The sequence below is a fragment of the Carassius carassius genome, chromosome 27 (genome assembly GCF_963082965.1).
Source record: "Carassius carassius chromosome 27, fCarCar2.1, whole genome shotgun sequence".
Classification (NCBI taxonomy): Eukaryota; Metazoa; Chordata; class Actinopteri; order Cypriniformes; family Cyprinidae; genus Carassius; species Carassius carassius.
Window position 1 is genome coordinate 23599211 of NC_081781.1, and position 21979 is coordinate 23621189.

General features: G+C 36.3%; 1 protein-coding gene across 1 annotated transcript in view; it reads right to left on the reverse strand.

Moving 5' to 3' along the window:
• Positions 1 to 3900: 3900 nt before the first annotated feature.
• Positions 3901 to 21979, reverse strand: part of ppp2r5a (protein phosphatase 2, regulatory subunit B', alpha isoform) — a 30172-nt gene continuing 12093 nt past the window's right edge. The window contains exons 2-13 of the mRNA XM_059513192.1: positions 15376 to 15572; positions 14425 to 14526; positions 14051 to 14143; positions 12609 to 12739; positions 11969 to 12028; positions 11713 to 11821; positions 7078 to 7131; positions 6644 to 6694; positions 6387 to 6506; positions 5849 to 5976; positions 5546 to 5647; positions 3901 to 5470 (exon numbers count right to left, since the gene is read on the reverse strand). Coding sequence (XP_059369175.1) covers positions 5290 to 5470; positions 5546 to 5647; positions 5849 to 5976; positions 6387 to 6506; positions 6644 to 6694; positions 7078 to 7131; positions 11713 to 11821; positions 11969 to 12028; positions 12609 to 12739; positions 14051 to 14143; positions 14425 to 14526; positions 15376 to 15572 — 1328 coding nt within the window. The 3' untranslated portion in view covers positions 3901 to 5289. The remainder of the gene's footprint in view (positions 5471 to 5545; positions 5648 to 5848; positions 5977 to 6386; positions 6507 to 6643; positions 6695 to 7077; positions 7132 to 11712; positions 11822 to 11968; positions 12029 to 12608; positions 12740 to 14050; positions 14144 to 14424; positions 14527 to 15375; positions 15573 to 21979) is intronic.

Genomic DNA, 21979 nt, shown 5'->3' on the forward strand with positions numbered 1-21979 from the left:
CCTGGACTCGTTTTGTGTGTTTTTTGTCCCTGTTAATTAAGTCATGCCATCCACCTGTGTTTTCCCCTGTTAATTAAGTCATGCCATCCACCTGTGTTTTCCCAATTATCGTTTGTATAAAAGCCTTGTCCTTTCAGTTCTGTTTTGTCGGGTCTACTCGTCTACCTGTCTACTTGTCAACTTGTCTACTTGTTACCTGCCACTTGCCACTTGCCACCTGTTATTTGCCACTTACCTTGCCTATGTTTGCTTTAATAAATCCTTGTTTCGTTTATCCCTCGGCTCGGTGTTCCTTCCAGCAGCGTAAGCCGTGACAAGCTTATTGATGGTTTATTCAATTTTTCTATAGGACATTCCTTTTTATTTATTTATTTGTTTGTTTATTATTTTCTATTTGTTCTTAATGGTTAAATAATGAATGGCATAATAATAATAATAATTATTATTATTTATTTAGCTAGTTAATTACATTTCTTTTTAATTAAATTATTATTATTATTATTATTATTTATTCATTTATTTTTATTATTTTGTCAACTATGAATGTAATTTTCTTATTAGTGGTGCAATATTGAATGTAATACAAAATATCAACAAACAAACAAACAAATAATTAAATAAAAAATAAAAAAAAATTTATTTAGATAATTAATTATATTTATTTTTAATTAATATTATTATTATTTTATTATTATTATTATTTATTTTCATAAAAAATATTATTAGTGTTCAAATGAAAGTCAGTGATCCCCAAAAATGGGGATCAGTGACCATTCAATTAAATTAATATTTATTTAAATGATATATGTCCCTCCAATTTCTCTTTCAGTTTATAGGCATTTGATCGTACTGGATACAGTATGTTTGTTTTTACCAAAACCAGCTCCCGTTTTAATAAAACGTAAAGAAATAAATATGACTGATTGATCAACTGTCATTAAGAAAGGCGTTGTGCTCCATATGACTGGGACCAGTATGAACGAGGGTCCTCATGCGGCTCACCAGCAGATCATGATCGACCAATCACTGCCAGAGATCTACAAGCTTAGAAATCAGCAGAAGGTGCAGCAGGTGTGCTGCTAGAAATCAAGTGACCATCTGGGAGTACGCTTCCAAAAAAGGATATTTGAGTCTCACTTACAGATAGTAGAAGGAAATCTTCAAGTGACAGTCTCTCCTTTCAATCGCTGCTTTTCGGTCACTGCAGCTTCAGGCCTGTCTCTACAAACAGAATTTATGGCACTATTAAAAGACCAAGAACAAAAAAGGCAAGCTGTACGAATACATAAATAGACTGCAGTGAGAACGAGACGAATAGAGGAAAAATAACATAGCCCTAAATATCTATTGCCTACCATATTAAGACTGCAAATAGAGACTTGTGTCATTTCCAAGACATGTCAAATCTGACGTTAACATAGGATTAATTACAGTTGGATTTCATTGCTTTTTATTACAAACAAACCTCGATGAGACATTCAGATCTCCTCTCATCTTGCCTGCATTTGCGTCAGTGGTCTAAAGCGAAAGGTTAATTGAAAGGAATGGGGTTCCTGGAAGCATTAATATAGTGACTCTGAGGGGACTGGATGACGTCTGCTGACTCACAGGGGTCCTGACTGTCCTTCACTTCATATACTTGACACGCAGATCCCTGCCAATTCAAATATACTGTAAATGCCACTATAATATAAAATAAATACAGCTACTTATATAATATGATACAAAAATGGGCAGAATTTTACAGTAAAAAAAAAAAAAAGACTGTTTGAAATGAATGTTTTTCTCTTATATTTTTGCCAATTGGTTTAATCACTTTAAAGAAAATTATGAATAGTAAAATACAGAAGTTAAATGTAAATGTAAAATACAGAAATGACAATTTGTCTTTGAAAATTTGTGAACCTGGAGCACAAAACCAGTCTTAAATCGCTGGGGTATATTTTTTGCAATAGCCAAAAAAAAAAAAAAATTACTATGGGTCAAAATTATCGATTTTTCTTTTATGCCAAAAATCATTAGGATATTAATTAAAGATCATATTTCCAACTGTAAAAATATCAAAACCTAATTTTAGAGTAGCAATATGTATTGCTTAGAATTTATTTTGATCTTTTTAAAGGTGATTTTCTCAGTATTTAGATTTTTTTGCACCCTCAGATTCCAGATTTCCAAATAGTTGTATCTCGACCAAATATTGTCTGATCATAACAGACCATAAACCAACTGAAAGCTTATTTATTCAGTTTTCATATTATGTATAAATCTCAATATCTAAAAATTAAGACTTAAGACTGGTTGTGTGGTCTAGGGACACATTTTGCTACTGAGGAACTCAAGAGGTGCTAAAAATAAATACATAAATAAAATAAAACATATTTAAAGCAGGGTTACCTAACTAACTAACAAATGAAAAAATGAACATAAAAATCTAAAACCCATTTGCAGCATTTTACTAATTGCAGCTGTAATAATTCATAATTGCTATCAAATTTAAATTGATCACACAACACCACTGAAATGAACTAGTGAAATCAAAATGTGGTGAAAAACTAAAAAAAAAAATGGTAACAAGTTAAAGCATCTAAAATATGTCGGAACTGGGAGCGTCCAGTATCATTATTCTGTACTGTAACTATTACTATACTTTCCTGAAACCCCATCATGTGGAGTGGACACACAAGCAGGTTAGAGATGCCACCTTCTGGACAAGTTAGAGAACAGAAGTCTGGAGAAACAGTGTCCTGTAGAGACTACTGTACACTGGGAAGAATGACATAAACCTTTCGAGCATAGTAATACCTTAAAGGTACATATTAATACTTTTCTGAAAGGGTGTCGCTCCAGGGACAGTTTCTGAGACTGTGCCTTCATTTAAAACTAAACCATGAACTGCACAGAACACAAACTCTGTTCCGGGATTTTTTTCATCCAAACTTATTGAGTGTTTGGTTCATTATGAAATTATAGTGAAAAAAAAAGGGTCAAATAGTCAAGAAACTCTATATAAAAGACAGCATATTATAATATTGCATGCTATTCAGGGAATGTTGTGGATTATAGACTCATTGCAACTGAAAGCAATGGTTTGAAGTTTAAAAAAGTCTTCGTAATGGATCTGTTTCTTACTAACTTGCAGCTTTTCACTTCATAAGATGTTAACCGATGGACTGGAGTGGTTTGTATTGTGATGTTTCTATTAGCTGTTTGGACTCTCATTCTGACGGCACCCATTCACTGCAGAACATCCTTCGGTGAGCAAGCGATTTAATGCTACATTTCTCCAAATCTGTTCTGATGAAGAAACAAACTCATCTACATCTTGGATGTCCTGAGGGTGAGTACACTGTCAGCGAATTTTCATTTTGGGTTAACTATTCAAAAATGTAGACACTTTAAATGTTCATTTGCAATTTTTGTAAGAGTCCCGAGTCCCTCGGTTGTTCTTAACATCACATAGCCACCGTTTGGAAGAGCTCAAATGTGAAGAAGATACTGGAAAACCAAAAAAAAATGTGCAGAACCTGGAGGATTCACAATACACACAGTTGGATGGAAACGTCTGAAGTGGCCAAGTTTGTGCATCTGCTGCAGGACAACAAATATAAATGCTATCTGTCCACCTATCGCTAACACTGAATCAGAAATGAGTTCAATGAAATAAATGAAAAATAAAAGATATCTGCTAAAAAAAGTCTATGCTACAAACACATTTAGTTTAGAAATCGGTTCGCTTTTAATTAACAGGGCATTTTATTTTTAACATCATTGATTTTATATTCATCAAATCTGAAAATAATCAAAATAGAAACTGTATGTGCAGCGGGTATATCAACTGTGTAACATCTGTTTACATCAGGCATGTGACCCATCACTTTACTTCTTCAAACAGATTCAAACTTTACACCATGTCACCTTGTTTTAATCATATTAAATCTGCATTCACATCTGTATTCTGTAATTACTATATGAAAGCAGTATATCGTTTACAGACCAATAATATGACGTGGAAAAAATAAACATCAGCCTGGCATTTTAATGCAGGAAAGCACATAACAACAAGGTTATTTTACACATTCTCACAGGAAATCTCATGAAAACATAACTGCATAGCGATGAGACCATTTTTGGTTGAAGCAAAACAATAAAGGAATGTCAGCGAGTCTCGTTTATAATATCTATCGGTTCTTTAAACATATTACAATTTTTTCTTCTTCTATTTTTGAGAAAATAAAGAACTACAAAACCCCTTCGTCAGCGTTCTGTAACATGTGGGGAGCATTAGTTATCCCTGAGATAAGTTACGTCTAAGAATGGTCTATTTGTTTTAATCCCAATCTGCAAAATGCATAGTCAGTGGATGCGGATGACACAGAAAGCAATGAGTTTTTAATAAAATATAGTATTTAAAAGCTGGTATTATGAGAACAACATGGACAGGGCTTTCTGACCAGGTTCACTACATTTGTGCTTCACTTCTTGCATTTCTAAGGCTAATTTTTGACACTTCCATTGAACAGAACTTACATATCATGCATCAAATGTTAATATTCAGCTCGGGTCACATTTATGGTAAAATACATTTCAAATTCATGGTAGTGTTTGCTTTTGCTTTTTTTTTTTGGTCTGAAACATTTCATTTTTAAAGTTTGCTCATGTCTCAATATAGCCTTCGCCGCCACAAATATTTTCTCTTCTCAGTATTTTTGTCCTTTTCTAGTAAAAACTAGAAGCAATAGTTAAAAATACATTCTTTCTAGATATATTATTCAAGATGTACGTTTATTGTAATTACAGTTTCAGGCATATATACTGATGATAACTGCAGTCACATTAGTAAAGTTTCAGAGAAAAGGTCTGTTGGCAGTAGTGTGCAGACTATTTTTTTTTTCTTTTTTTTTTTAAGTAAGCAGTTTTCTATTGGTCAGTGTGGTGACTCCACGTGACCAACCTGAACCCATTGCCAAATCTGCTGGGAAAACTTTCATCAATACACAAAATTCCAGATCACTTGGATTTCTATTGAAATTTCTCAATTTCGCTAGTGAAAATTCACCAAAGAGCAAATGTGATCTCACTTTCATTACTTACAATAACCACACTTTTACATACACAAAATAGATGACCCTTTAGCAGGAGAAAATAGCATTTCGATTTCATTTTACATAGGCTTTAAAAAAAAAAAAAAATATCTCCCTCAAAAGTGATTATTGCTGAAGGTCCATATCCTTACTGCTCTCTACATCGGTTTACATCTGTAATACTGAGAAAAGAAGAAAGAGGGCAGTGTCATTTGGCCCAGGTGATGGCTGCTGCTGGGTTTTCATCCTCACGGTGAAGCTTGTTGTTGTTGTTGTTGTAAGTGAACTGGATCTCATGCCTGTTATTCTGGAGGGCTGATGTCTCCTGACTTCTGAGTTCATCCAGTTTCCTCCACAGTTCCTCCCGTTCCTGCTCTTTCTTCTTCTCTCTGAGGACAGAGGTGATGGCGATCATGAGCCGTGTCGTTTTAGACTAAACGAGAAGAGCAAAGACGTGATCTCACCTCTGTCTGTCACATTTGTAAGAGGCCGTCAGCTCATCGAACAGCTTGCTGTTCATCTCCATCAGTGTTTTTAATACATTGTACACCAGGGCAACGATCGTCCTGAAACAATTAAAAGAGAGTAACTACATGTCATTTCTTCAGTAAGTTGAATAAAATGGTTTCAAAACTGCATTTAAAGAGCTACTAGTACATTCATTAAAATGTCTATTTTTTTTTGTCAGTAAGGGTTTGGGAATGAAGGTAACTAATGATTCCTTAAATAAAATGTGGAAATTATCAAACGAAATATCCTCAACATACGGGTTCCAGTGTTCTTTGGAGATCCGGTACAGGTTTCCAAACATGATGGGAAGGATTTTGGCATTATTTTCCTCGATTAGACTCAAAATGTATTCATTGTTCCAGTAGTACAGCGCTCGCTCCGCGACCTGCAAATATCAGAGATAATGAAACTACCCTTCAAAACCTAAGGAAATGAACACTTTTATTCAGCAAAGACACATTTAACTGATTCAAAGTGACAGTAAAGGTAACATTCATACTGTTACAAATGATTCATGTTTTAAATAAATGCTATAACTTTGCTTTCAAAGAATCCTGTCAATATTAAACAGCACGACTGTTTTCAACATTTTATTCAAAAGCTTCTATTATAGCAGGTCATTGACTTTTTGCAATTAATTATCTTTATTGCAATTGTCTATTTATTTAGGAAATCTACTGTATGTGGCATGGATTTGATTCTATATTAAAGTAATTGGAAACTGCATTTGTAACCAGCTGTTGTTTCCCTACAAGCTGTGATTAAAGACTCTGCTCAGATACTACTACACTCTACCTGAAAATGAGGGCTGGCTACACATTTAGAGATCTGCTTAAATAAAGGCTCCTGAATCTTCTTGAACTGCGTAGGTTCGATAACGTCCAGGATCTCTTCAATTTCCCCCAGAAACATGACCTAACAGAGCAGAGACGCTCATCAGACATCTCAGTCGGCAAATGAAGTAGACAAAAGAGAACAGCTATCACATTGCCACTCATAATGCATTTGTTAGTTTTTGTGACGACTGGCCCATAAATAATCAGACAGATTACCTCTTTCTGACTACATGTCTTAGGCCAAAATTTAAGAAGGCCACGAACCACCTAAGAGGAAACAGAAAAGATGCACGTTGGATAAATCTTCAAACTCTGTCTGAGGGACTTGCTCTCATGGTGCCACAGCCTAGTGCTTTAATATCTGGTATAGTTCATAAGTTCATAAATTGTTGCTGGAGGGGTTTAACATTCACAATTGCGGCCTTGATAAAGGCATTTAACTTGAAGTTACTCCAGAGGGATCTTCTCTGTAATAAGTGCACTGGAACTCAAATTAGTCCATTAGTACTGTATTTACATATACATATGTGACACATCATCGAAGTGCTGAAGAAATAAGCTTTCAAGAGTGCAGTTGTAAAGCTAAGTGTGTCGTTGGCTCAAATACACTGAAATGGGACGGTGTGAGGGTGAGGTGAGGTGAGCAGTACCACTTCAGTGAGGGTCGGGTCCTTTTCTGAGAACTGAACAACACAGTAGGCCAGCTGAAACACAACAGGGAGAACAGTAGATGCTAAACAAGAGATGGTTTGTGCAAACATAATCCACCTGCCAAATATTTTCTTATCAGCATTGCTTATGAATAGGAAAAAAGATGTACAATCACCGGATGAATTTCACTGGCTATAACATTTTTCATGACTGTAAAAAACTGTAAAAATGACTGTAAAAACTAAATACAGTTGCAGGAGGGGAATTAGCCCCCCCCCCCCCCTTTTTAAATGATGTATGGATACACCATCATATTTCAGAAAGTTTTAGATCTTAAAATATTACTGACAATACAGAAGTTGTCCTTAAGTTTACTTTTTAAAAATCATTGTGAAGGATTTGCAGTGCGTTTTGTTATATGCATGTGTTGTGAGATTTTGCAGCGTGTTTTGTTATATGCATGTGTTGTGAGGATTTGCAGCGCGTTTCGTTATATGCATGTGTTGTGATGATTTGTAGCGCGTTTCGTTATATGCATGTGTTGTGATGATTTGTAGCGCGTTTCGTTATATGCATGTGTTGTGAGGATTTGCAGCGCGTTTCGTTATATGCATGTGTTGTGATGATTTGTAGCGCGTTTTGTTATATGCATGTGTTGTGATGATTTGTAGCGCGTTTCGTTATATGCATGTGTTGTGAGGATTTGTAGCGTGTTTCGTTATATGCATGTGTTGTGATGATTTGTAGCGCGTTTCGTTATATGCATGTGTTGTGATGATTTGTAGCGCGTTTCGTTATATGCATGTGTTGTGATGATTTGTAGCGTGTTTCGTTATATGCATGTGTTGTGATGATTTGTAGCGTGTTTCGCTATATTCATGTGTTGTGATGATTTGTAGCGTGTTTCGTTATATGCATGTGTTGTGATGATTTGTAGCGTGTTTCGCTATATGCATGTGTTGTGATGATTTGTAGCGTGTTTCGTTATATGCATGTGTTGTGATGATTTGTAGCGTGTTTCGTTATATGCATGTGTTGTGAAGGATTTGCAGTGTGTTTTGTTATATGCATGTGTTGTGAAGGATTTGCAGCGCTTCTTAATATGCATGTGTTGTGAGGATTTGCAGCGCGTTTCCTTATATGCATGTGTTGTGAGGATTTGCAACGTTTCTTAATATGAATGTGTTGTGAGATTTTGCAGCGTGTTTCGCTATATGCATGTGTTGTGATGATTTGCAGCGCGTTTCGTTATATGCATGTGTTGTGAGATTTTGCAGCGTGTTTCGTTATATGCGTTTCGTTATATGCATGTGTTGTGATGATTTTGCAGCGTGTTTCGTTAAATGCATGTGTTGTGAGATTTTGCAGCGTGTTTCGTTATATGCATGTGTTGTGAGATTTTGCAGCGTGTTTCGTTATATGCGTTTCGTTATATGCATGTGTTGTGATGATTTTGCAGCGTGTTTCGTTAAATGCATGTGTTGTGAGATTTTGCAGCGTGTTTCGTTATATGCATGTGTTGTGAGATTTTGCAGCGTTTCGTTATATGCATGTGTTGTGAGATTTTGCAGCGTGTTTCGTTATATGCATGTGTTGTGAGATTTTGCAGCGTGTTTCGTTATATGCATGTGTTGTGCGATATTGCAGCGTGTTTCGTTATATGCATGTGTTGTGAGATATTGCAGCGTGTTTCGTAATATGCATGTGTTGTGAGATTTTGCAGCGTGTTTCGTTATATGCATGTGTTGTGATGATTTGCAACGCGTTTCGTTATATGCATGTGTTGTGATGATTTTGCAGCGTGTTTCGTTATATGCATGTTGTGATGATTTGCTGCGCGTTTCGTTATATGCATGTGTTGTGAGATTTTGCAGCGTGTTTCGTTATATGCATGTGTTGTGATGATTTGCAGCACGTTTCGTTATATGCATGTGTTGTGAAGGATTTGCAGCGTGTTTTGTTATATGCATGTGTTGTGAAGGATTTGCAGCGCGTTTCGTTATATGCATGTGTTGTGAAGGATTTGCAGCGCGTTTCGTTATATGCATGTGTTGTGAGATTTTGCAGCGTGTTTCGTTATATGCATGTGTTGTGAGGATTTGCAGCGCGTTTCGTTATATGCATGTGTTGTGATGATTTGTAGCGCGTTTCGTTATATGCATGTGTTGTGATGATTTGTAGCGCGTTTCGTTATATGCATGTGTTGTGAGGATTTGCAGCGCATTTCGTTATATGCATGTGTTGTGATGATTTGTAGCGCGTTTCGTTATATGCATGTGTTGTGATGATTTGTAGCGCGTTTCGTTATATGCATGTGTTGTGATGATTTGTAGCGTGTTTCGTTATATGCATGTGTTGTGATGATTTGTAGCGTGTTTCGCTATATGCATGTGTTGTGATGATTTGTAGCGTGTTTCGTTATATGCATGTGTTGTGATGATTTGTAGCGTGTTTCGTTATATGCATGTGTTGTGAAGGATTTGCAGTGTGTTTTGTTATATGCATGTGTTGTGAAGGATTTGCAGCGCTTCTTAATATGCATGTGTTGTGAGGATTTGCAGCGCGTTTCCTTATATGAATGTGTTGTGAGGATTTGCAACGTTTCTTAATATGAATGTGTTGTGAGATTTTGCAGCGTGTTTCGCTATATGCATGTGTTGTGATGATTTGCAGCGCGTTTCGTTATATGCATGTGTTGTGATGATTTGCAACGCGTTTCGTTATATGCATGTGTTGTGATGATTTTGCAGCGTGTTTCGTTAAATGCATGTGTTGTGAGATTTTGCAGCGTGTTTCGTTATATGCATGTGTTGTGAGATTTTGCAGCGTTTCGTTATATGCATGTGTTGTGAGATTTTGCAGCGTGTTTCGTTATATGCATGTGTTGTGAGATTTTGCAGCGTGTTTCGTTATATGCATGTGTTGTGCGATATTGCAGCGTGTTTCGTTATATGCATGTGTTGTGAGATATTGCAGCGTGTTTCGTAATATGCATGTGTTGTGAGATTTTGCAGCGTGTTTCGTTATATGCATGTGTTGTGATGATTTGCAACGCGTTTCGTTATATGCATGTGTTGTGATGATTTTGCAACGTGTTTCGTTATATGCATGTTGTGATGATTTGCAGCGCGTTTCGTTATATGCATGTGTTGTGAGATTTTGCAGCGTGTTTCGTTATATGCATGTGTTGTGATGATTTGCAGCACGTTTCGTTATATGCATGTGTTGTGAAGGATTTGCAGCGTGTTTTGTTATATGCATGTGTTGTGAAGGATTTGCAGCGCGTTTCGTTATATGCATGTGTTGTGAAGGATTTGCAGCACGTTTCGTTATATGCATGTGTTGTGAGGATTTGCAACATTTCTTAATATGCATGTGTTGTGAGGATTTGCAGCGCGTTTCCTTATATGCATGTGTTGTGAGGATTTGCAGCGTTTCTTAATATGCATGTGTTGTGAGGATTTGCAGCGCATTTCGTTATACAGGTATGCATGTGTTGTGAGATTTTGCAGCGCGTTTCATTATATGCATGTGTTGTGATGATTTGCAGCGCGTTTCGTTATATGCATGTGTTGTGAGATTTTGCAGCGTGTTTCGTTATATGCATGTGTTGTGATGATGTGCAACGCGTTTCATTATATGCATGTGTTGTGATGATTTGCAGAGCGTTTTGTTATATGCATGTGTTGTGATGATTTGCAGAGCGTTTTGTTATATGCATGTGTTGTGATGATTTGCAGCGCGTTTCGCTATATGCATGTGTTGTGAGGATTTGCAGCGCGTTTCGCTATATGTATGTGTTGTGATGATTTGCAGCGTGTTTCGCAATATGCATGTGTTGTGATGATTTGCAGCGCGTTTCGCTATATGCATGTGTTGTGAGGATTTGCAGCGTGTTTCGCTATAAGCATGTGTTGTGATGATTTGCAGCGCGTTTCGCTATATGCATGTGTTGTGAGGATTTGCAGCTCGTTTCGCTATATGTATGTGTTGTGATGATTTGCAGCGTGTTTCGCAATATGCATGTGTTGTGATGATTTGCAGCGCGTTTCGTTATATGCATGTGTTGTGAGATTTTGCAGCACGTTTCATTATATGCATGTGTTGTGAGATTTTGCAGCGCGTTTCATTATATGCATGTGTTGTGATGATTTGCAGCGCTTTTTGTTATATGCATGTGTTGTGAGATTTTGCAGCGTGTTTTGTTATATGCATGTGTTGTGATGATGTGCAACGCGTTTCGTTATATGCATGTGTTGTGATGATTTGCAGAGCGTTTTGTTATATGCATCTGTTGTGAGGATTTGCAGCGTGTTTCGCTATATGCATGTGTTGTGAGGATTTGCAGCGCGTTTCGCTATATGCATGTGTTGTGATGATTTGCAGCGCGCTTCGCTATATGCATCTGTTGTGAGGATTTGCAGTGTGTTTCGCTATATGCATGTGTTGTGATGATTTGCAGCGGGTTTCGTTATATGCATGTGTTGTGTTGTCAAACTGATGAAGATGTTTTTTTTTTTATTTGCTGGTGTTTTTTCAATTTGCATGTGTTTTCTTAAATTGCAGCTCGTTGAGCTCTCTCGGCCACCGTACTTTCACTTATCAAATATGATAGAGCAGGCTTTATGGTTTACCTGTGCGTGGAACAGCGCAAGTCCTTTGGCAGTGTGCAGGGGAATGAGGATCTTCATGAGGAACTGCTTGTGTTCAGCCTTCAGCGGCAGAGCAAAGCCATTGATGATACTGCGATTAGAAAGCCAGCAGCACAACTGATGACTTGTTTAACATTAGGGGACTGCAGGCAGCCAACACCAAAACCAGCTGCCAAATAACCTTTTACCCAGCTATCCATTAAATGATCTCTGTGAACAGAACGAAGCTAAGACTCACCTGCCCAGAATCTCAAGTAGCTCAGCAACTCCATTAAAGTGCCCCGTTTCATAGATGTATCTGGGAAATTATATGAATGATTTACATTCCACATAAAATATAACGATATAATGCAAATATAATTTAATATAATTACAATATATAAACTTAAATACGTTTTTTTTTAAGTTATCAGTACATTAGTTGAAATTCATAAGCCAGTCAGAATTATGTAGAATTATATATATTTTTCTTTCCCCATATTTCCCCAGCTTTATTTATTAGATCAAAAATAAAGTAAAAACAATAACATTTTAAAATAACTGTTTTTTTTTTTTATTTGAATATACTTTCAAATCTAATATATTCCTGTGATGCAAAGCTGTTTTTTCAGAATCTTCAGTGTCCCATGGTCCTTCAGAAATCATTATTATTAAATCCTGAAACATTTCTTCTTATTATTATCATCATTATTGGAGTATAAAGTTTAAAGGACAGCATCTTTTGAAATAGAAATCTGTTCTAAAATGACAAATCTCGCAGCGGTCACGTTTGATAAATGTATTTATTAATTTCGTGCATCCTTGCCGAATCAAAGTATTCCTTTCTTTCAAACAACTTTTGAATAGCAGTGCACACAGATATAAGAGGGTTTTCTTACCTTAGAAAAATGTTGTTGATCTGTTTCCGAACAAAGGCACGCAAACCCAAAAACTTCCCATAGATGCGATGCAGAATCGTTTTTATAAACTCTCTCTCTCGAGGATCTTCACTGTCAAACAGTTCTAAGAGCTGAAAACAAAATTCACTTCATTATTACAGTATGAGGTTTCAACCTTGAAATAACATAACCATCTTGTTTTTGTTAAGCTTTTTAATTTTCCAAAAAAAAAAGAAGATATTTAATGCCATGCGATATACAATTTGTAACCAGCTGAGACTCTTAATGGAAGGTTTTATGGAGTGGTTTGATCTGGCAGCATCACATTAGACGGCGTTATGTAATGCTACCTTTAGCCTCCAGACAATGAATCCCTGCCATGACTGATGTATTTGACAACAGCCTTTATGCAACATGACATTATTAGTAAATGAGTCCAACCTCAATCACATTAATGACACAGTTAATGATGTCTAAAACATTAGTAACTCTAAATCCGAATATAAACAGGATTAAAATTGCTCATCCTCCACATGCAGGGCTAATTTCAATAGATGACTATGAGTAAGATAGTATAAAAGACCAGCTGACCATAGCTCTGTCACCCTAAAATAAAGCACTAGATAGATAGATGTGTCTGCTGTCTGTCATTATGTTCTTCATCCCGGCCTGGACTACAGTGCTGCCTCTTTCCTTCCTGTGGTGTAAACATCAGGGCGCTATTTAAAGCAGCCCAGGAAACGCTAGCATCATGGAAACTCACTTTTACCCGCTTCTGCACTGACTCTAGATTCCAGAGCATTCAGTGCGCTCAGGGGGAATGACCGGGTCGATACACACAGCTGATGACCCACTGCTTCACGCAGGAACAGACACTGACTGAGGCAGATCCAAAAAAAGTGGAAGAGCCCAGGCCTAACAAGCGCATAATTTCATTATTTCTAAATATTTACCACTTCAGCTGTAAGTCAGGGAAGCGATATTAAATATTTTTGCTATTAAAGTTGTCTCCTAAAAGAAAATGCATGTTTGTAATCTGTCTTTTTGATTCCACATTTCTGAAAATCTTTAAAACAGGACAAATTAACTTCAGAACCAAAACTGTGTAAAATAAGATTCTTTTATTTTAGTCCCTATTTAAGCCAGAGGATACCAAATCAGTGTGTTTTAGGGATTATTTTCACTAAACAGTTAAAAATGCATGCTTATAACAACAATTATTAATATTTTTTTCTAATTACAGCATTTTTTGTACATATATAATTAATATTTTATGCAACAGGATTATGCTGCTTTAAAATAAAATGACAAATGCCAAGAAAAATAATAAGAACAAAATAATTACTATTATTCGCAAAGAATATTTTTTTTGGAAAATAATATGAATGATTTAATTTTTTATATTATATTTATAGAAGTAAAATTCATCAAAGTTCATATACCTGTAGCACAAACTTCTGGTCAATATAACGTTTTGCAGTACTTGGCTGGAAGTCTGGATTTTCTAGGAATCGAAGGAAAAACTCATACACCAACTGAAAAAACAAAAACAAAAAAGAAACAAAAGACGATTTCTCTAATGCTTTACACATGTAGACACAATATCAGAACATATAGCTTGCTTGCTTGCTTAAATAAATAAATACATACATAATATCTACATTGTACTCTCTACAACCTTAACAAAAGTTTTTTTTTAAAGACTTGTTTAATTTATACACACGCTGTGCTGTGCATAAAGTAAATTAAATATAATATTACTTAAGAAATAATTTGTAAATAAGCAAACAATGAGCTATAAAATGTGAGAGCTGACCTGCATGTGTGGCCAAGAGGCTTCTAGAGTAGGTTCATCTTCTTCTGGGTCAAAGTCAGGGTTTTCACTGGGTGGAAGCGCTCTGAAAATATTTGTGCTAACCTGTAAACAGAAACGATTAAGAGTTTACTTTCACAATAAGGAAGAGATTTCTAGTTTTGTTAAAAACAGATAAATTCCCTTACGAAAAAGATGTTTACTCAAGTGTGCTATTAGTATACTTCTTTTAAACTAAAATAGGAAAGTATGCTTTTAGCCTCAGAAATATACTTAAAATGACATTTAAGTATACTTGACTTATAAAAAGTCTAAATATATTTGAGCTATACTCCTAGAATCTGTGTTTTCATTGTTATACGCTAGAGGGCGCTAGTACACATCTGCACAGAATAGAAAAAAAAAACAAGTGAAGAAGAAAAAAAGAAACACCAGATACTAACACATGTAACACGATCATCTGACATGAAACAGCATCAAAACTGTAACGTTATGGAATAAAATTTCGACCGATGAGGAGGTAATAATTACAGTCGAGCTTTGGGGTGTTGATCGAGTATAAACTTATGAGTATACTTGCAGTATAAAACTACTAAACTAGTCGTTTACTGAGACTATACTTCAACATGTACAAAGTATTTAATTCGTAAACTATCAGTAAACCTAAAAGTTCACTTTTAGTATAATTGCAGTACAAACTACAAACATAGAGGTAAACTGGTTGTGTACTCAAAGTTTGCTACTGTTATACTTAAAGTATACTTAAAAGTACAATTTTATATACTAGAAAGTGGGCCAATTTAGTCCCAAGGAGTACTGAAACTATATACCTCCATGTATACTACTAGAACACTGATATTTGTATACTTGCTACATAAAGTATACTTAAAAATAAACTTGATGTATACTACTTTTTCGTAAGGGTTGCTTGGTGGACATCACATGAATGCTGACCATGGTGGTGATCTCAGGATAGACGGGCTCTACCAGAACTCCTCTGTTAGTGGACACATAATCCACAAGTTCACTGAGAGTGGCTCGTTTGGTCTCTTTGCCCTTTAGGTCAGTCACTGTGTCATAAAAGTCGAACATTACACAGCACTGCTGTAGTTTCTGCATGAACAGCTCGTGCTGCTCTGTGGAAGATGCATCTGAAATGATGAAAGAAAAAAACACATTTCTTTATTCTCCTGTTATGTAAATTCACTAATAAATATTTTTATAAACAAATAATGAGGCACTTTGACTTGGCAATTGAACTCAAACTAAACAAAACAAGACATGGCAGAACAGAAACAAAAACAAAACAATAAAAAGCAAAAAAAGCAAAACAAAACCAAGAAAATAAACAAAAAAGTAAATAAAACAAAAAACATGACAGAACAGAACAAAAAAATAATAATGCAAAGCAAAATGAAAGCAAGACAACTAAAGAAAACATGGCAAAACAAAAACAAACAAAAAACACCAAATCATCAGAGATGTGCATTTACACAATACTACATGATCAGATGTGTCTAGACACTTCCTTCTAATTTACATTTTGCTTATAATTTCAATAAAGACTGAGGTTCTTACTGCAACATGATAACATAAGATTTAAGATTTTTCTTTCAACTGCAACAAAATTTAGCTGATTAAATTACAATTAAAAACACTTACACTTGACATTGATTCAACATTAAATCACAGCTACATTTAGACATTGACAGTGATAGTGTTATAGAGAAATCACAAGCATGCAGTGTTCAATGACATCTGCATCTTATTTCACCAAAACTAATATCTTTGATACCTAGTCTAGTCCAATTATTTGGGAGTGTATACGCACACTAGAGCTAGCTGAATGCTTGAATGGACAGGAATGCTGTAATATACTGTAGACTTGGGAGTGTGTCTAATGCCAGTAATCAGGATGAACTCCCCTGCAGTAAGAAGGGAGGCAAAATCATAGCTGGGGAGCTCTAAAACAAAAGGCTCTTCACCTGCAGATATTTTTGCATCATTTTTTTTTTACTTTATAAATGCGCCTACCTTGAACAATTAATTGAAAGACTTTAGCAATGAGAAATTAATGTTTCTCTTTGTAACATTTTATTTAAATGATACTTATTCATCCTCTGAAGTGACTTTCTCTTATGCTGATGTCAATCTGATGGCATAATGATGTTTCACTTTGTTCCAACCACCTGTAAGCCACACATGAAAGCAGCTTTAGCAAACGCAGAGATAGTGTACAAGCTTCCCTCTCAAAACTCTACTGCAGGCCCAGTGGGCTGAATATTGTTTACTTGGATGTCGAAATTTTCTAATTACTGTGATCTATACATGCACACAGATCAACTTAAAACCACTGACAGGTGAAGTAAACAACTTTGATTATATCGTTATAATGGCACCTGCCAAGAGATGGGATATTATGAATATTATATATATATTAAGCAGCAAGTAAACAGTCCATTCTTGAATTTTATGTGGTGGAAGCAAAAAAAAATGGTCAAGTGAAAAGATCTGAGTGACTTTCCCTGCGTGTTCATCCCTATGACCTACTCCCTTTAAAGTGTTTACCCTTCGGAATGAGAACTTCGAAGGGTTTAAGGGTGTAAAGGGGATCAAACAACTGTTTCTTTAAGTGTCCTTCTGCGTTATCATCCCATGCCCACATGGAGGCGCCATGATCATGAAAAGAATCAGCACAAAGGATCATGGGGTCTCGAAGTGTCAATAAATTATCAATAAATTGTACTCTTTGAAATCCTTCATTCCGAAGGGGCCCTTTGAGGTGGCCAGTTTTGAGCACTTTGGTTTGTAATCGTGTTGGGCGATATGGTCATTTTTCAAATCGTCATATCGTCAGCCCGTGAGATCGATGATACACAATATTATCGTGCATGGGTGGAGCAAGAGAGAGACTCTTTGTTCTTGTCATAGCATAACTATTTGGTGTTTTAAACCGCGCAGGTGCGCGAGAGAGAGCCAATGAAATCAACAATAATCGAAAAAATACTTTCAAACATAGGCCTACTGATAAACTAACGTTAAATATAAAAATAACTATTTAAAACAGCTAGTTCATAAATAGTCAGAAGCAACCGTCATATCGCACGTCCTGAGACAAATTTGCCGCATCTGCGCACGGGAGTTATCAGTCTAAATGTTCTGCAAAATCAGTCAACGGTGAAAATCAATAGTCGATTTCATTTAAAGTCCAACAGTTTAACACTAATATTGGACATAAACAAACACGTTAAATATAAAGAATTAAAAACATGAACTATATTTGGAGATATTTGGAGTTAAGTTGAATTGAACTGATGCATCAGTCATACAGCGCTCCGGACCGCGCGCCTCATGACCGAGACCGACGCACCGTCACAGAAACAAGAATGAGATGCATTCTAACATAACTGTGGCATTAAACTCAGTTAGTGAGGACTCTTTAAAATATTGCACATATATAGGCCCTTCAGATTACTTGTTAAAGTGCAATGAAAGTCCTTATAGCTGCAGACGATGTATGTCTGCTTGTGGATGGAGACTTTGTAATGGCCAAAACTATTGATTTTGCATGCATCACATTACACTTAACTTATAACACACACTATGTGGTGACGACGTAGAAGGACTATGTGAAAACCACTATGGATGATAAATTCGCTCTGCCGCCTTGTTATTATTTTGCCTTTATTTGTAACTCCAAGAAAGAGTTAATCTCTCATGTATGAGAAGAGCGCGTTGCCATGTACCAGCCATTAAATGTGCGGGACACCAACTCCTTGTTTTCTATCTCTTTCATTTCATTGATTTAACGAGTTATCCAAGTCAAAACGTTACAACTTGTTCACCGACTACAGGCTCTAATCCTCATTTGCGCACATGCAATATCTAACATTGTCTTGACTATCAACAGAGACATCTGTTATCGTCAATATCTCTGACTATATCGTCGATACACGATACTATCGTCTATCGGCACAACCCTAGTTTGGAACGACCCTTAAGTGGTGCGACCATGATTGTTTATCATATATATATATATATATATATATATATATATATATCTGAGTCTCTTTATGCACCGGTATCTCGTATGAAAGCTTCAATGTGCATACTTGATCCCCTGCCTTCTAGTTTATTAAAATCCTGTTTTGATTACTTGTGCCCAGTTCTTCTCACAATAATAAATGACTCTTTGGGCACTGGTGTTGTGCCAACAACACTTAAAACTGGTGCGGTCGCTCCCACATTAAAAAAAGCAAAATAGTACTCAGTAACTTTCGTCTAATTTCTCATCTTCCATTTATTGATAAAATTTTAGAAGGTGTTGTTTTGTCTCAATTACACAACCATTTAGTGGTCAATAATTAGTTTGAGCCCCTTCAGTCAGGTTTTAGGAAACTGCACAGCACTGAAAAACAGCCTTGGTTAAAGTTGTTAATTACTTACTGTTAGCTTCTGATTCTGGTGCTCTCCATTCTCGTCTAACTCGATCTTAGTTCAGCCTTCGACAGTGTTGACCGCATGCTTTTAATTAATAGACTGTAAACTGTCTTTGATGTATCTGGGACTGCCCTAGATTGGTTTAGGTCATATTTTATGGGTCGCAGTCAAATAGTGTACCACAGGGCTCAGTTCTTGGTCCCCTGCTTTTTAGCATTTATATTAATCCTCTTGGTCAGCTATTAAGATCCTTTAACCTCAGCTACCACTTCTATGCTGATGATACTCAAATTTACATACATTCTTAACCTGGTCAATTTGTTGGATGTCCCTCATCTTTCCAACTGTATTTCTGAGATTAAGCTGTAGATGTCTAAAAAATGTCTGTGTCTAAATAGCTCTAATACTGAAGTTATGCTTCTTGGCTATCCCAGCCAACTACGAAATTCTGCTTCTTTAGATCTATCAGTAGATGGTACAAACTAAAGTAAACAAAAAAAATGTGGTGTTATCTTTGATGACACCATGTCATTCGAGCCTTTTGTAAAGAACACGGTAAAGACCTCCTTTTTTCATCTTAAAAATATTGCACGTATTCGGCCTATGTTGTCCTTTTCTTTTGCTGAATTTTTTTTTTGTTATTTTGTTTTCTCATGAATTGATTATTGCAATGCTCTCCTTGTTGGAGTGTCCAAATCCTTTCTTAACAAACTGCATGTAACAAAGTTCTTTCGTGGGAAGAAGGAGGCGGGAACCGGCAGACAATCAAAATTAATTTTATTAATAAAATAAAGACAAAACGGTGCACAAACAAAATCAAAACATAAAATAAATCCAGGCCTGGTCCTCTCTCGTCCTTCACTGTCGTCGCTCCTCTTTTGTATCCTTCCAATCTCCTCCGTGGGACGCGAGACTGGTGAGTGGCACAGGTGTCGCTCATTTCCAATCACTCCACCGGCCTCGCCCCGTTCCCAAGGCTCTCGGCCCCGCCCCACTCGTCACACTGCAATAATGGCAGAATTCAGCAGCTAGAATTTTAACTTGGGTTAGGGCTGGTGACCTTATACACTAACTCTAAAGACGTTACACTGGCTCCCTGTTAAATTCTGTATAGATTTTTTAAATCCTAATGCTTACATATGAGGCTCTGCATGGTCTCGCTCCACAGTATCTGGCAGATCTTTTAACACCTTATATGTCAGTTCGCAATTTACGATCTGCTCTGCACAGTCTCTTAGTTGTTCCCAAAACACGGTTGCGATCCAGGGGTGACGGGGCCTTTTTAACGTATGCTCCAAAACTGTGGAATTTTCTCCCAACTGACATTAGGGATGCTGCTTCTTTAGCTGTTTTTTAAAACTTTTCTCAAAACATTCTTTTTCAGTAATGCTTTTATTTGATTCGTTTTTATTGTATTGTTTTGTAATTTTTGTGTTTTCCTTTATGTAAGCTTTCATGTACAGCGCCTGGAGAAAGCAACTTTTAAAGGCGGTATATAAAATAAATGTATTATTATTTTTATTATTATTGTATGGCGTTTCTGGTATGCCGTGGTTAGTACCTAAAAAAATAATGCAAGTCACACCAATGCAGCAATGGAAGAAGGTTGCCTGGTCTGATGAATCATGTTTTCTTTTAGATCAAGTGGATGGCCTGCCTAGGTGCATATGTGTTGTTTACCTGGCAGCAGGATGCACTATGGGAAAAATGCAGACAAGATAATTTCGTGTTATCGTAGCTCCTAAAAGAGGTGCTTCCAGAAGTCATAGATCTTCTTATGACTATTATTAATTCGTAATTGTAATAAGGATACAGTATGTCCCCAAAACCTTCAAACTGCCTGTTATTAAACCCCAATAGTTAATTACAGATGGATCTTGGATCTTCCTTTTCTGTCCAAGATACTAGAAAAGGTGGTATCCACACAATTATATTCCTTCTTAGAGAAAAATGTTTTCTGTGAGGATTTCCAGTCAGGATTTAGACCGTATCATAGTACTGAGACTGCTTTCCTTAGAGTTGCAAATAACCTGCTCTTATCATCTGATTGTGGTCGTGTCTCTGTATTAGTGCTATTGGATCTTAGTGCTGTGTTCGACACTATTGATCATAATATTCTCTTGAATAGACTAGAAAACTTTGCTGGCATTAATGAAAGTGCATTAGCATGGTTCAAATCATACTTGACTGCCATCAATTTGTTGCTGTGAATGAAGAGATATCGTATCGATCACAAGTGCAGTATGGAGTACCTCAAGGCTCAGTACTAAGGCCGTTACTTTTCACACATTACCCATGGGAGATATCATCAGGAAGCATGTTGTTAGCTTTCACTGTTATGCTGATGATACTCAGCTCTATATTTCTTCGAGGCCCGGAGAAACATACCCGTTTGAAAAAACCTGGATGAGGAGTAATTTCTTACTGCTAAATTCTGAAAAAAAAAACAAAAAAAAAACAGAGGTGTTAATTATAGGACCTAAAAACTCTGCCTGTAATAACCTAGAACGCTGTCTAAGACTTGATGACTGCTCTGTCAATTCTTCGTCATCAGTTAGGAAACTAGGTATGTTATTTGATAACAGTCTTTCTTTTGAAAGCCACATTTCTAGCATTTGTAAAACTGCATTTTTCCATCTAAAAAATATATCCAAATTAAGACCTATGCTCTCAATGTCAAATGCAGAAATGTTAATCCATGCATTTATGATCTCAAGGTTAGATTAATGTAATGATTTATTCGGTGGTTGTTCTGCACGCTTAGTAAACAAACTACAGCTAGTCCAAAATGCAGCAGCTAGAGCTCTTACTAAAACCAGGAAGTATGACCATATTAGCCCGGTTCTGTGAACACTGCACTGGCTCCCTATCAAACATCGTATAGGTTTTACAATTTTGCTTATTACTTATAAAGCCCTGAATGGTCTAGCACCTCAGTATTTAAACAAGCTCTAATTGCACTATAGTCCTCCACATCCACTGCATTCTCAAAAGTCTAGTTATTTGATAATACCTAGAATATCAAAATCAACTGTCGGACACGTCAAATCCATTAAAGGCTGCATTAATTAGGAAACTGGAACTGGGAACACATCCCATAACACACGATGTACTTGCT